The 16,082-nt window shown below is 37.3% G+C and overlaps 1 protein-coding gene across 2 annotated transcripts; it reads left to right on the forward strand.

Annotated features, from left to right (window-relative positions):
- parvaa (parvin, alpha a) lies at window positions 1-13,479 on the forward strand. 2 transcript variants are annotated; one of them, XM_051689541.1, is made up of 13 exons: window positions 1-289; window positions 3,968-4,057; window positions 4,181-4,251; window positions 4,345-4,447; window positions 5,217-5,357; window positions 5,902-6,017; window positions 7,935-7,993; window positions 9,783-9,802; window positions 9,899-9,960; window positions 10,050-10,118; window positions 10,388-10,412; window positions 10,503-10,604; window positions 10,993-11,035. In XM_051689541.1, the coding sequence occupies exons 1-12, from the start codon at window positions 154-156 to the stop codon at window positions 10,586-10,588; spliced, it is 978 nt and encodes a 325-aa protein (XP_051545501.1). In that variant the 5' UTR covers window positions 1-153; the 3' UTR covers window positions 10,589-10,604; window positions 10,993-11,035. The 2 variants fall into 2 exon arrangements, with proteins under 2 accessions (XP_051545501.1, XP_051545498.1); XM_051689538.1 differs by lacking the exon at window positions 10,388-10,412 and adding an exon at window positions 12,407-13,479 and having other exon boundaries at window positions 2-289; window positions 10,993-11,065.
- Window positions 13,480-16,082: the final 2,603 nt, after the last annotated feature.

The raw sequence follows: 16,082 nt of genomic DNA on the forward strand, positions 1-16,082 counted from the left end.
AAGGGAAGCTCATTTCGGAAGGCTGGGCAAATAGGTGGAATTCCGTTTCCGTTCTTGCTCCTGTGATTTTACTCACTTCATCAGCGGTGGGGAAACCAAAGAATATTTACACTTTATTGAGCCTGTTTGTTCGTTTGAAGACATCGAGAACCGATGGCGTCTAGCCCGCAGAAATCTCCGTCCTCTCCCAAGTCTCCAACTCCAAAGTCTCCGTCCTCGAGGAAGAAAGATGACTCATTTCTGGGGAAACTTGGTGGGACTCTGGCCAGGAGAAAAAAGGCGAAAGAAGGTATGAAATAAACTTAAAATGCTTAGTTTGCTATACGTGATATCATACACGTTTTAACTATTGAAAAGTTGATCGCGTGATGACAGTTTTGCAGGGAAGTATTTGTGACGTCATAACTTTTCAGAAGCGCGCGCAGCATTACTTCTGTTGACACTGTCAGCATTTCTGTTTCTTGCATATGCTATGAAAACATAAAGGGAAACAGCGCAGAATATGTTTTAAGTTGTGGAAAACCTAATGTTTACGTTCCAAATTCCATTGTAATGTTTTATGCTGAAGTAACGTCGTAATTGTATTTATTGTGTACACTGTGACTGCGCTTAAAGCAGTATTGATGACGCCATAACCCTTAAAACATACACAATGCCTCAGTTAAAAGGTTACCCTCAATTATTCGGTTTTCTGTATTCCATTTTGCCACTAGGCAAGTAGGACTCCAAAATATACACCCTGCAGGCATGATTATGCAAATCTTTCAAACTGTTTTGCTACACCTTAAAATAACTTGAAGCAATGATCAGACTTTTTTAAAGACATGATATCACAAGCTGGCACATTATAAAGTGTTCTTAAACAGAGTCTTAAGCCAACACCCCAGTCTTGGCAGTGTTGTAACCATGTAAGGTATTCTGTCTGGACAAGGCTTGAGATGTTATTGTTCAGGAATGAGCACAGAGTCATCTCAGCCTTGAGACGAGAACAGCTGCGGAGCTAGACTACCAATAGTATTCCCAACAAGTTATAGTGATGTAAATCTGATTCCATTCTTATGCTGAGCTTGAGTTGCTTTCCCTTACAAAGTCACATTCTTATCAAATATTCACTCACATTAGCACTTTATTAGGAACACTATGGTCCTAATATAGTGCCCGACGTGGTCTTCTGCTGTTGTAGCCCATCCGGCTCAAGGTTGGATGTGTTGTGCATTCTGTGATGCTATTCTGCTCACTACAATTGTACAGAGGTGTTATCTGAGTTACCGTAGCCTTTCTGTCAGCTCAAACCAGTCTGGCCATTCTCCATTGACCTCTCTCATCAACAAGGCGTTTCCATCCGCAGAACTGCTGCTTACTGGATTTTTTTTTTGTTTTTTTGGCACCATTCTGGAGATCAGCAGTTACAGAAATACACAAACCAGTCTGTCTGGCACCGACAATCATGCCACAGTCGAAATCACTGAGATCACATTTTTCTTGTAGAGTGACAAATACATTTTCAAATGTATAAATATTCCATGTAGAATTAAAGATTAAAGATGCCTGCATAATGATTATAAAAAGAATAAGCAAAATGCTGTTTAAAGTAGTGTATAGCATGTCACATGCAGGACATGTCGACTTCCCAAAAATAGTTCCCAAATACATTAGTCTTGCATAGCTATACATGTTGATTTCCTCTTATCCAGTAAGTAAATTAAGCTGTATCTCAGTCTCCATTATGTTGGAGTGTTTCTTCCCGGTTTGCACGGTTTCCAGAGTGCACTTCTGTAGTGATTGTATCTATCCATCAGCACTCACAATGCTGAATGTGAAGAATATGCAGTTAAGACTTCTGATGCTCTGAATGCCTCTTATTCACCCAGATGTAGGATGGGAATGGTGACCAGGTTGAGTAATTGTTGTATGATTTAATAAGGAGTATTTCATGTATTTTACCCAGGAGAAAGGACATGTTTATTGCTGTCATTCCTCAACTGGACATATGAATTGAAAGTAGTGATGGACCTATATATCAATACCAATATATGTGTCAGTTCCAAAATACCAATAGATTTGTCAGTGGATAATAAACATTTTGTATTTTCAAGTTTATTTTTCATAATTTTTTTTAAAGTGATTTAGCAGATTTGAGTAAATATTGTATAAAATAAGTGTTCGTTTCACTTGAGAAATTGTGTACAACTGATTTGCTTTTGATAAATTGTATTATGTATTTCTGTATTTTTATCGACCATTGCTATCCTGCTCATATATTGACATTGACCATTGAAAAATCCATATCGGTGATCACTAATTAAAAGGGAGCAGTCCAGTCTTTGAACTACCAGTTGATTTGAGATAGATAGACAGTCTCTAGAGTTTACTCAGAATGGTGCCAAAAACAAAAAACATCCAGTGAGCGGCAGTTCTGCAGATGGAAATGCCTTGTTGATGAGAGAGGTCAATGGAGACTGGTCAGACTGGTTGTTAGCTCACAGAAAGGCTACAGTAACTCAGATAACCACCCTGTACAATTGTAGCGAGCAGAATAGCATCTCAGAATGCACAACACGTTGAACCTTGAGGCGGATGAGCAACAACAGCAGAAAACCATATCGGGCACATTTTAGGACTATAGTGTTCCAAAGAAAGAAAGAATAGTGTTTTATTGGACAAAAATCTGTGTAAAAAAACAAAAATTCATTCTTCTGATTTGCATTGTTGGTAACAAACTGTTAAACAACGACCCAATCACCCATGTTTACCTTAACAGTCACTGTAATACAAGATGCATGACGTCTCAGTCATGCCTTTGGATTGTATCCCCTCCCCGTCTCCACCCTCATGTCAGTGTGAAGCAGCAGGAGAGCAGCTGTGTGTGCTGGTGGAGATGGTGTTGATTAATAGGATCTCATCCTCAATGGGAGGCCTCTGGAATCCAGCACAGGAAGTTTATGTCCCCATAATCAGTGCTGTAGACAGAGATGCATGCTGGGCTGTGGTAGGAGCAAAGAACAGGCATTTCAGGTTATTTCTAGGAGAAGATAAAAAAGGATGAGTATGGAGAGGGGGTGTGTCAAGTTGATGAGGTTCACTTGGTGGAAAGTATATTGTATTGTGAAAATTAGGAACAGCTTCATAGCGAATGGCATTTATTTCCCATTAAAGGGATAGTTCACCCAAAAAAGAAAATTCTCTCATCATTTACTTACCCTCATGCCATCCCAGATGTGTATGACTTTCATTCTTCTAATGAATACAAAGATTTTTTGAAAAATATTTCAGCTCTGTAGATCCATACAGTACAAGTGAATGGTGGCCAGAACTTTGAAGCTCCAAAAAGCACAGAAAGGCAGCATAAAAGTAATCCAGACAACTCCAGTGGTTAAATCCATGCCTTCAGAGGCGATATGATAGGTGTGGGTGAGAAATGCGCGTTCACAAGAGGTCTTCTTTAGTTTTTTGGTGATTCGCATTCTTTGTGCATATCGCCACCTACTGGGCTGTTGTGCAAATATGTTTTATTTATTATTTTCCTTTTTCCTGCCTTTTTTTTTCTTTCTCCTCCCTGCCCAGTGGGTGGCGATATGCAGGAAGAATGCAATTCACCAAAAACAAAAGAAGAAGAACTTGGTCCACACGTGAACGCACATAGCCTGTCAAAATTTTGATTTATAGTTAAAAAGGGGATTAAATATTTATCTGTTCCTTACCCACACCTATCATATTGCTTGTGTAGACATGGAGTTATATGCATCACTTTTATGCTGCCTTTCTGTGCTTTTTGGAGTTTCAATTTTCTAGTTATAACACCACTAATTATAACTTAACAGCCTCAATGAATATGTTGTCAGCCACCTATAGAAAAGCAATAGCAAATATAAACACAACAATTTGTTCCATGGGGAAAAGACAAGATTTTTGTACATCACTGTATTCAGAAATAATTGTTATCATTCACCCAATGTGTCTTCTATAGTGTCAGAGCTGCAGGAGGAGGGGATGAACGCCATTAATCTCCCCCTGAGTCCCACACCTTTTGAGCTTCATCCTGAGGACATCATGCTAGGTACTGAACCTGTAGCCCCATTATTCAATTGATGCTTCTAGAGGCTCCCTTAGGTTAATAATAAGCTCTTACATCCTCCCCTTGTCTCATCTGTTTCTGTCTCATTTTCTCTTTCTCTCACAGAGGAAAATGAAGTCCGCACCATGGTGGACCCCAACTCAAAAAATGATCGGAAACTACAGGAACTCATGAAGGTTTGCATTTAAGGGGCATGTTGTTGATTTGGCAATGTAATCACAGACCATACAGATCTAATGGAATCATTGTTGGATAAATGCCTTATTTAGGTGCTCATTGACTGGATCAATGATGTGCTGGTTGGGGAAAGAATCATTGTGAAGGACCTGGCAGAAGATCTCTATGATGGACAGGTTCTCCAGAAACTCTTTGGTTAGAAATGACTCTTTATTTTGCTTGGGCAACTACAAAATTGAATATCATTACAGAGCTGCTTTTCACTGGCTATGCAGAGGTTTATTAGACTAAATAACTAAGCAAGCACTACCTAGACTCCAATAATACATTATAATCTAGTACAGCATTCCCACAAGTATAGGAAACTTGGGAATTTTAAAATTGTGCTTTCCTGGTCTGGAAAAGTCTTAAAAGGCATTGAAATTTCCATAGTGAAAATAAATTTTTCAATTTCATTGTCTAAATCAGTGGTTCCCAACCCTGTTCCTGGAAGCCCCCCAACACTGCACATTTTGTATATGTCCCTTATCTGACACACCCAATTTAGGTCTTGGAGTCTCTACTAATGAGCTGATGAGTTGAATCAGGTGTGTTTGATTAGGGAGATATCCAAAATGTGTAGTGTTGGGGGGCCTCCAGGAACAAGGTTGGGAACCACTGGTCTAGATATTGCTCTCAAGCAAAAGTGATGTCCGATTTGCGAGAGAATTGTTGTTTTGAGTTGGTTCTTTTCAATGAATCGCTCAAACCAATTCACAGATTGGTTTTAATGATTCATTAGATCTTAATGTGAATGATTTTTAAAAACCTTTATCCAGTAATAACAAATGACTGGAAAGGTCATTAAAATTTGATGGTCAAAAATATGGGAACCCTGTTAATAGTTTTTCATCTGCATAAGTGTTTCCCAATTCTCCATCCTGATGCCCATTCTGATGTGGCTGTGTGTATTTTCATTCCATAGAAAAGCTGGAAGGTGAGAAGCTCAATGTTGCTGAGGTCACCCAGTCTGAGATTGCCCAGAAACAGAAGCTACAGACGGTTCTGGAGAGGATCAATGATGCTCTGAAGGTCTCCACAAGGAGCATCAAGTGGAATGTCGACTGTAGGTCCCTAGAGCTTCCTCTTAAAGCTTTAAGTTATCATTGAAATGTCCCTGAATAAAGCGCAGAAGTGTTTTGTGATGCTAAACATGGACGTGTATTGGACATTCTTGAAGTGTCCATTTAGACATGCAGTGTTGTACTTGGGCTTTACAACAAAGGAACCCCTGTTAGGTTTAAAACACTATTGATGAATGTGACTGTAGCTTAAGGCTTCAAAGGCTCTGAGAACACTTAAGGTGATGTAACAGCGACCTTTAGTGGACTTCAATTCTTGCACTTTGTGGAAAAAACACTGAAGTGATTGCAGGTTGTTTTATTGCGTTTTATGAGGCAGAAATATTTATACTCTTTATTGATTTTCGTATTAAATGGAGGCAAACATCAATCCTGTGTTCTTAAGTAACAGTTTACCGATGCTTGCTAAAGCTGAATCCACTTCTCAGCCTGTTTTATACTAACACGGAGCTTAGTTCATTCAGATTAATTCAGAGAGTCTTAAGAATTACATGTACTGATTTTTACGCTTGTTTGATTTCTTGCTAGCCGTTCATGCCAAAAGCATTGTAGCAATCCTCCACCTGTTGGTAGCGCTCTCACAGCACTTCAGAGCTCCCATTCGTCTCCCAGACCATGTGTCTTTACAGGTGGTTGTGGTCCAGGTATGTATGCTTTTAGATCATAATGTTCTGTGACTTTGCTAATAAGGTTTTTTTTATTTATTGTTTTTATAATACTTAAAATGTAATCAAAGGACTTTCCGGTAATGTTGGGCTGCCGAATAGACTCGTTGACAATGTTTTTTTTTTTGTCAACCCATCTGATAAATTATTAATCAAATGAATTCATAAAACTTCACTAAAATATAGAACAATCTATAGAATCTATACAGATCCTCACAGCATAATACTGTACAAAGCAACATTGGGGTTATTTTTAAATAAAGTGCTGCACAACAGAGCTAATGTTATGTATGTGAAATGTAACAATGTTAAATATAATTATTAATTTAATCGTTGTAGCAGTTGTTGTTATTACTTCATTGAATATTACATTTTTCCATACAGTAGCGATACATTTCTGTCATAATTTCTTGAATTTCTTGCATCCATTTAAATTGAGCTTTTATTATTATCATTATTTTATTATTAGAGTGAAGACAGATAACAACAAAAAAAAAAAATTCTAAAGCGCACTAAAAAAGCGAACAAAAATTTTGTTTGTTGTTGCAAATATGTCTATGCCAAAATTTGTGAATGGGAATAAAGTGACAAAAGAGAAGATTCTGATGCAAATGTCAATGCCAACAAGTTAGGATCAGTTACTGAAGCTAATTGAATCAAGTATGGATATTTATTGTACTGAAGGTTTCCAAAATCATAGGCATTTTGAAATTGTGATTTATAGGCCTGCAATTAACAAAATCTTAAAGGGGTCATGACATACTTTTTATATAATTATATAAAAATATAATATATATATATATAATGTTATTATCGTCCACTGATAATATTTGTAAACTTTTATTTATTTTTTTTAACACCAAAACAGTCATAATTTAGTAATATATATTTGTTTTGGCTTAATGTCCTTAAAACTTCAACCTAAATGCCCGCTATTATGATTGGCTAACATCGTGTAGCCCCTCGAATACAGCCATATTTGAAACTCAGTCAGAAGAGAATGAACAAGCTCCACAAAATTATAAAACTACATTTCAGGTTTTACCCATAACACACATCCAAAAGCAGCTCGAGATACATGACAATGGTCAAAGACGTCTGTCTAGTGTATGTTTATGAACAAAAATAATTCAAAATAGTCCAGTGGGTCCCCTTTGGTGATCAGGAATAGTGAGGCCACACTAGGCCTGTCCGTCCTGCTCTCTCTCTTTGTTTACGAACTGAAGCACCACTGGGCTGGGCCAAGGGTGCAATGATGTGAAATAGGTGTTGATGTTTTTTCGCTATGTCATGAGTGACATAGGGAACATGACATAGGGAAGTCGCAGAAGTAGAGAAAGATGCATTTTTTGCAGCTTGGTTTCAATAAATGCTTTTATTGCATTGGGGATTAAGTTTTGAGTTCTGAAATTTACAGTATGTTTTTATAGTAGAATGACCTCTTATATGTGAAAATATCAAAGAAAATTTGAATCCTCATGACATGACCCCTTTAAAAAGACATGTGATTTTCCTTAGGGCAGATAAATTTGTACAGTTATGCTCAGGTCTAAAAGATGTCAGTGCCTAGAATTGCTCTTTTTGAGTGCAGTATCTTTTTTTTTTTTTTGTCTTATCCAGTAACGAGTGACAGGAAAAATCATAAAAAAATTAAATAAAAAATGTATCTGCCCAAAACTGTGGAAATCTTTTTTTGAAAAGTATACTATTACAGCTCATGACGAAGAATGGATTTTATGGAAATATTATGTTTTGAAAGAAGAAGAAAGACATTTCTATTTTACCCTTATTGCGTAATCAGAGGAACCCATTGTTTTACCATAACAGATATTTTGATGGGTCTTTCATACAGCAACAATTTAAGATATCGAACTTGAACCTTTTTCCTCTGTTTAGAAACGAGAGGGCATTCTCCAGTCTCGACAGATTCTAGAGGAGATAACTGGCAACACTGAGTATGTCAACGCTTCCATCACACTAATTTTCAAATCTCACCCACATGTGTTAATAAATGGGTCAATATCAGGGTTTTAAAATCTTTCCACATTTTGTAATGATTCATTTAATATGTTTTAATCATTATGCATTAGATCACTGATTGCCATGGTGCTATTTTGTCACCCTTTGTGTGGACACACTCACACACACATATGTGCACAGCTGACTGTAGAGCGGTCCAGCAGGCACCTGGCAGCTGGGGGAAGATAAGTGTGTGTTTTTGCACGTGTGTGTGTGTGTGTTTTTGTGGAATACTTCCTGAGGCTGTTGTCACACACACAGTAGCTGCTGCTGCCCAGGCTGATGGCTGGCAGGATTGATTAGAGAGTGTGGAAGGCGGGGGCCTCATGGGGAGGGTGCCCTGTCCAGGGTTGTCCCAGACTTGCCTGATCGATTTGATCACCCTTCTTCCCACCCAAATCTCTTCCCTCTTTTGTGCGTGGCTTTCAGTGACCATAACGGCTATTATGACGGTTGATTTATAAGAGATAAATATTCATATTATACAGGCTTCATGGAAATCCTGGAAATATCTGGTGGTTTTATGGTCACATCCACACTAATCAGTTTTCGTTAAGAAACTCAGCATTCTAGTGTGGATGAGAGGGGTAAACGAAAATGTATTTATGTGGACATGGCATAAACGGTGTCTTCCAGGCCTGGGAAAGTCATGGAAATGTAATAACATTTTAAAATGAATGGATATTCCTATAGAAAATATACATTTTTCTAGTTTTTCTTTGCTCTAAAATATTTCCTCAACTAGATATTGCTCTTGTGTAGATTCACGCTTAATGTCAGATTTCTGGGTAAATCATTCTTTTAAATGTATGTATGTGTATATATATATATATATATATATATATATATATATATTTCAGTCAAAATTATAAAAAAAAAAATCCTTATATAATAATTGGAAATGAATGGAAAGGATGTGGAAAAGTCCAGAAAATTAATTGGTCATGTTTATATAAATGAAGTGCACAACTGATATTGGTCCCTTTTGCTTAAAGAAATAGTTCACCCAAAAATGAAAATTCTCTCATCATTTACTCACCCTCATATCATCCCAGATGTGTGACTTTCTTTCTTCTGCTGAATACAAGCAAAGATTTTTAAAATAATATCTCAGCTCTGTAGGTCCGTACAATGCAAGTGAATGGTGACCAAAATGTTGAAGCTCCAAAAAGCACATAAAAGCAGCGTAAAAGTCACCCAAAACTAACTGGATCGATTTTGAAGACATGGATTAAATTACTGAAGTGTTATGGATTACTTTTATGCTGCCTTTATGTGCTTTTGGAGCTTCATAGGTCTGGTCACCATTCACTTGCAGTGTATGGACCCACAGAGCGGAGATATGTTTTCTAAAAATCTTCGTTAGTGTTCTGCAGAAGAAAGTCATACACATCTAGGATGGCATGAGGGTGAGTAAATTATGAGAGAATTTTAATTATTGGGTGAACTACTCTTTTAACATAGGTCAGTTATATCATATTATATCTCTGAATTGTTTTCTGACTTCCTAAGAGGATAAATGTCCAAATGGTGGTACTGTCTCCCCTAGTTTAGCTGGAGTCATGTGGTTTCAGCTTTTAACATCCATTCACTTACATATAGTATACAGTATATGCACACATATCTAACTATATTCAGATTCAAGATATAATACATTTTGAGTCTAATTTAGTATCAAGCTTAGTATATTCTGACACTAGATTAATCTCTTCTGTTTCTCCATAGGGCATTATCTGGCAGGCATGGTAAGTGTTGTTAAATGTTATTATAATTTTTCTTTGTTACCTCATTTAGATTTTCAGTATAATTAGTATTATTAATGGAAATTTTCTCTAACACAGAGCGTGATGCTTTTGATACTTTGTTTGACCATGCTCCTGACAAGCTCAACGTGGTGAAAAAGGTATGAACCAAATAGCATGAATAATAGCCAGAGACTCCAAATCTACATCCATAGACAAGCCTAACCACATATGCCATTGTTTTCTGCAGACTCTAATTACCTTTGTGAACAAACACCTAAATAAACTGAACTTGGAGGTTGCTGAATTGGATACACAGGTATCACCTCACACATAAGAGATTCACAAAATAGAAGCATTGTACTTATATATTAAGGGGTTAATTTCCCCAAAATGAAAATATCCCATAAATGAAAACCATTTATTCAACCTCAGACCCTTTTTGTTTTTTGTTTTTTTTGTTTTTTTTAAACTATGGCTCTCATTAAATTTTTGCACTCAAAATGGCGATGTCTGACTTGCAACATGTCCTTATCTAGTTACCTCTTTTTACCTTAATTTCCTCTCCTCTGTCTACTACTCTTAAAGCACATTGGCATAAGGTCAAAAATAAGTAAGTTTTAACCATTATTGAAACATGTAACATTTATATAGTTGGCGTCTGAAACAGGATTCTCTTGTTCTTACTGTGGCATGTTTGTAGTTTGCAGATGGTGTGTACCTGGTCCTGCTGATGGGACTTCTGGAAGGATATTTTGTCCCCCTCTACAACTTCTATCTTACCCCTGAGAATTTTGACCAAAAGGTATGAATTAGCAGTACATCTGTGGTAGCCATGCTTCTGTGTGGAAAGCCATCATGGTGTGCTATGTTGAGTGTCATTGAGAGGGGGTGGCGTTGACAGTCGGCCCAGAGCACAGGCTGCTCACCTGGGTCACATCCAGCAGCCGCCAGACCGCTGCCAATTGGGCATGTAGCACCAGGATGCATCTGTAATCTGCCTCTGTACAGAAAATGGATAATTGGTGTGATTTGTAATTTAGTGTGCTTGTGTGTGGGTGTCAGAGATACCTGCTTTAGGTCTATCTACTGTCCAGTTTGGGGAAATCATGTCCTCTTTTAAACACATGCCCCACTTTGTACTACTACAAGGTTTAAAAATATGGTTTTGTTTTTTGTTTTTTTACCTGCAGGTTCATAATGTGTCATTCTCCTTTGAACTGATGCAGGACGGTGGCCTAGAGCGGCCAAAACCCAGGCCTGAGGGTAATTAAGCCTTTGTTCTCAACAAATCCTATCAGCTTACTTATGCCATTGCACTGACAAGTTATTTTCTAATGATTTAGCTTGTTAGAACTGTACATAGCAACTGATATTTCACCTAGTTCTCAAAATGTTGTTCTTTTAACCTGAAAGTACAGATCTTAAGTATTAGAAATAATATAAAAATATTATTTCTCCCCGGGAGGGAAGGAAGTAAAGAAAGGGAGAGAGTAAAGAATGGAGAAAGTGAATGAATGAATGAATGAATGGAGAGAGAGAGACTAAAGGCCCCGATATACTTCCGGTGATGTTCTTCTCTGTTTTTCGTTCAGGGGTTAAAAAAAGTTCTAAACGTTTGAGCGATGGTACACTGTTTCCGAACATTCAGACACCTGCCGCACCACTGTGGGAGGTGTTTAGAGGAGCATTTAAATATGAGGATGCTATATGTAAAAAATAAAATGTTTAATTTGTCTTGTTTAGATTCTGAATTCGTGACGCTAATGTGCTAACACGCTAACATGGCTGTAATTAGCACGGGTTACACTCTTTTATTGTAATTTATGATGACACTGATAGAACTGCAAAGATGGGTATATAAAAGAGTGTTAGTGGGCAAAATACAGTCAAAAGAATTATGATAAGAGAGGCATATCTCGATATGGCAGATGTATAAATGGCTTTTGCTGCAGATGGCACATGAGTGAATGGGCATTTGAGAGTATTTGAGTAGATTTGATTCCTTTTGTAGACTGATTAACAAACAAAACAATCGCATAACATAGACTTGCATGCAGGTGTGTTCACGTTGAACACTGACTGAAAAACGTAAACAAAGTAGTGGGTGAAGCCTCAGATCACACCTACCGATGATGTGGACCAATGGCAAAAATAAGGAGTTTAGCAGCCGTTAGGAAGTTTTCCTAAAAGTTCGCCCAGGTGAGCTGTTTCGAACCACTGTAAATAATGCAAAAACACCTTCTTTTTGGCCAGATTTTGTCCTAAATTATGTCAAACCCATTCGTTCTTCAATTTTGTATGAAGTATATCTGGGCCTTAAAGAAAGAAAGGGAGAGAGTAAAGAAGGAAGAGAGTAAAGAAAGAAAGGGAGGGAGGAACGGGAGGGAGGGACGGGAGGGAAGGGAAGGGAAGGAAATAGTAAAGAAAGAAAAGGAGAGTGGATGGAATGAATGAATGAATAAATGCACGCACTCTTTGTATTTTAGCTGCTTGTGTTCAATGAGTCATTCTTAAAGTAGTGACAGTTATAACCGCATAAAAGCATTTGCTATCAAGTTCCAGAAAAGGTCATTTTTTGTTTCTCTTTTATTCCTTTTTTTTTAGATATTGTAAATTGTGACCTAAAATCAACACTTCGAGTTCTTTACAACCTTTTCACCAGGTACAGACACGTGGAGTGAACAGAAATGTGAAACATATATAGGGGGACCACCGTTTTTGACAGATGGAATATGGTGCTAATAATGGAGTATCATATAATGCCACTATGCTATTATTATTATATACAACTATTATTTGTCTTAAGTAAAAAAAAAACTTTTTTTTGGCATCTAGATGGATGTAAAAACACTAAAGAATTTATCACTGGGAATATAAATGTTTTTATACAACAGCATTCCATTCCTCTAATGATCCATTGAGGTCTAGCGTACTGTAACTTTAGTTCTTGTTTGTGGAAATGGAATTGGCGGTTTTGTATTTGTTTGAGATATATTAACCTTAAGTGCCTAAATAGTATTGAAGGTATCAGACACAACCCTATCTTGCACTACACATTATTCATAACACTACATTATCTTATTAAAGCCATAGTAACAGCTCTCATTTGTTGCTATAAGCAACTAATAACTCAAACCCCACAGCTGCATTAGAGTTCAGCTCTATTTCCAAGTGTCTGTCTGACCAAATAATTCTGAGTTAGTTGTAATGAGTGGCACATTCACTGCATATCTTTCTTTGTTACAATCAGCATTTGTCATGATGTCAAGTCTTGTGTTTTAAATTTACACTCAGTGAAAGTGCATCGGCATCAACCAAAAATATTTTTTACTGATATTACGTTGCCACAAAAATGTGGCTCAATTTGTTAATTTTACTTTATTAATCAAAGACTCCATAGCAGTGGGTACAATTGTTTTTTGTTTGTTTGGTTTTTTTTGGTCTTGTAATTTATTTCTCTTAAGTCTTATAAGATAATGTCTTCGATCATTTTTAGGCAAAAATTGTATTTGAAATGAAAAGATTTTACTCAACTATTTTTTTCCCAAAGCATTTAAGTAAAAAAAGCTCAATCTTGTTAACTTTGTTTGATGGATTCCATTGCAATAGTGTCTTTTATAGAACTGCATATCATAGTTACAACTGAAATCTACATTAAAATATGGATGAATCATCTACACACTGTGATTTTGTCAGACATTTTTATTTCTCCATTCCATTTCCTCTCTCTCTCTGCCCGATCCGATGGCTGCATTCTTGAGTGCTTTACTTTGATTTAAATCGTATTGTCACAGATAGGCTCCACTCACTTCACTCTCTGGAGCAGATGCTTGCAGCTTTAAAAATACTGCAGGGATGACCAGCAGACATGGGGCCCCATTGTCCTTATTTAAGTGAAAGGCTGTTTGGGCATAATTTACTTCCATTCAAAACTGTCAGTGTCCACATGGGGATCTGGTGCTTGAGAAATGCTTCAAAATTGGTATTGAATTCTTTTAAAAATGACAGCAAAAATAAATGATCTGATCTGGTCTCTTAAAATTTGAAGACTGTTTGTGCTTTGGTGCTTGAGTCTTTTACTTTGGTTTCTCCAATTACAACTAACCTCTAATAAAAAAAAAATAAACTGTCCCTGATGGAACATCTGCAGTCCTGAGTAAAGACAAAATCTGTACAAAGACATTGATTTTAGAGGTTTGTCCTTCTGCATTGGACAGACTGGTTTGAACAAGAGGGAAATGTTCTCAGAGACTTCACTTGGATAGACATTTCAAAGCTCTTGTCTCTTCCTATCAGAATAGATCAGGCATTTTTCAGAAAATTACACTTGCACATGAAGCCTGCATGTGAATTCTTGTCTATTTGCTTTAGCCAATTTTAAAGATTTATAATGTAATTATTGTATGCATTATTTTATAGATAGATAGATAGATAGAATGAAAGAATGATAGATGGATAGAATGACAGAACAATAGATGGATAGAATGATAGAAAGAACTAAAGAATGATAGACAGAAAGACAGACAGACAGACATGGATGGATGGATGGATGGATGGATGGCTAGATAGATAGATAGAAAAAGTGAAAGAAAGGTAGATAGATAGATAGATAAATGGCACGATGATACAGTTGAAGTCAGAAGTTTACATAAACTTGGGTTGAAGTCATTAAAACTAATTTTTTAACCACTCCACAGATTTCATATTAGCAAACTATAGTTTTGGCAAGTCGTTTAGGACATCTACTTTGTGCATGACACAAGTAAATTTTCCAACAATTGTTTACAGACAGATTGTTTCACTTTTATTTGACCATACCACAATTCCAGTGAGTCAGACGTTTACATACACAAGGTTAACTGTGCCTTTAAGCAGCTTGAAAAAGTCCAAAAAATGATGTCAATCCTTTAGGCTATTAGCCAATTAGTTTCTGATAGGCTAATTGGCTAATTAGAGTCAATTGGAGGTTTACCTGTGGATGTATTTTAAGGCCTACCTTCAAACTCAGTGCCTCTTTGCTTGACGTGGGAAAATCAAAAGAAATCAGCCAAGACCTCAGAAAACAAATTGTGGACCTCCACAAGTCTGGTTCATCCTTGGGAGCAATTTCCAAATGCCTGAAGGTACCACGTTCATCTGTACAAACAATAGTACACAAGTATAAACACCATGGGACCACATAGCCATCATACCGCTCAGGAAGGAGATGCATTCTGTCTCCTAGAGATGAATGTAGTTTGGTGCAAAAAGTGCAAATCAATCCCAGAACAACAGCAAAGGACCTTGTGAAGATGCTGGAGGAAACGGGAAGAATCTATATCTACAGTAAAAACGAGTCCTATATCGACATACATGAAAGGCTGCTCAGCAAGGAAGAAGCCACTGCTACAAAACTACCATAAAAAAGCCAGACTACAGTTTGCAAGTGCACATGGGGACAAAGATCTTACTGTTTGGAGAAATGTCCTCTGGTCTGATGAAACAGAATTCGAACTGTTTGGCCATTATGACCATCGTTATGCTTGGAGGAAAAAGAGTGAGGCTCGCAAGCCGAAGAACACCATCCCAACCGTGAAGCATGGGGGTGGCAGCATCATGTTGTGGGGGTGCTTTGCTGCAGGAGGGACTGGTGCACTTCACAAAATAGATGGCATCATGAAGAAGGAAAATTAAGTGGATATATTGAAGCAACATCTCAAGACATCAGCCAGTTAAGTTAAAGCTCGGTCACAAATGGGTCTTCCAAATGGACTATGACCCCAAGCATACCTCCAAAGTTGTGGCAAAATGGCTTAAGGACAACAAAGTCAAGGTATTGGAGTGGCCATCACAAAGCCCTGACCTCAATCTGATTTTGTGGGCAGAACTGAAAAAGCATGTGCGAGTAAGGAGGCCTACAATCCTGACTCAGTTACACCAGTTCTGTCTGGAGGAATGGGCCAAAATTCCAGCAACTTATTATGAGAAGCTTGTGGAAGGCTACCCAAAACATTAGACCCAAGTTAAACAATTTAAAGGCAATGCTACCAAATACTAACAAAGTGTATGTAAACTTCTGACCCACTGGGAATGTGATGAAAGGAATAAAAGCTGAAATAAATAATTCTCTCTACTATTATTCTGACATTTCACATTCTTAAAATAAAGTAGTGATCCTAACTGACCTCTGACAGGGAATGTTTTCTACAATTAAATGTCAGGAATTGTGAAAAACTGAGTTTAAATGTATTTGGCTAAGGTGTATGTAAACTTCTGACTTCAACTGTATATAGATAGATGA

This window comes from Myxocyprinus asiaticus, chromosome 46, assembly GCF_019703515.2.
Source record: "Myxocyprinus asiaticus isolate MX2 ecotype Aquarium Trade chromosome 46, UBuf_Myxa_2, whole genome shotgun sequence".
Taxonomy (NCBI): Eukaryota; Metazoa; Chordata; class Actinopteri; order Cypriniformes; family Catostomidae; genus Myxocyprinus; species Myxocyprinus asiaticus.

Excerpts from the sequence above, each read along its gene's own strand:
- parvaa (XM_051689538.1), top strand. The coding sequence starts at position 154 with ATGGCGTCTAGCCCGCAGAAATCTCCGTCCTCTCCCAAGTCTCCAACT. Across the intron at positions 4,252-4,344 it reads AACTACAGGAACTCATGAAG|GTGCTCATTGACTGGATCAA; the intron begins GTTTGCATTTAA and ends TGCCTTATTTAG. Across the intron at positions 5,358-5,901 it reads CATCAAGTGGAATGTCGACT|CCGTTCATGCCAAAAGCATT; the intron begins GTAGGTCCCTAG and ends ATTTCTTGCTAG.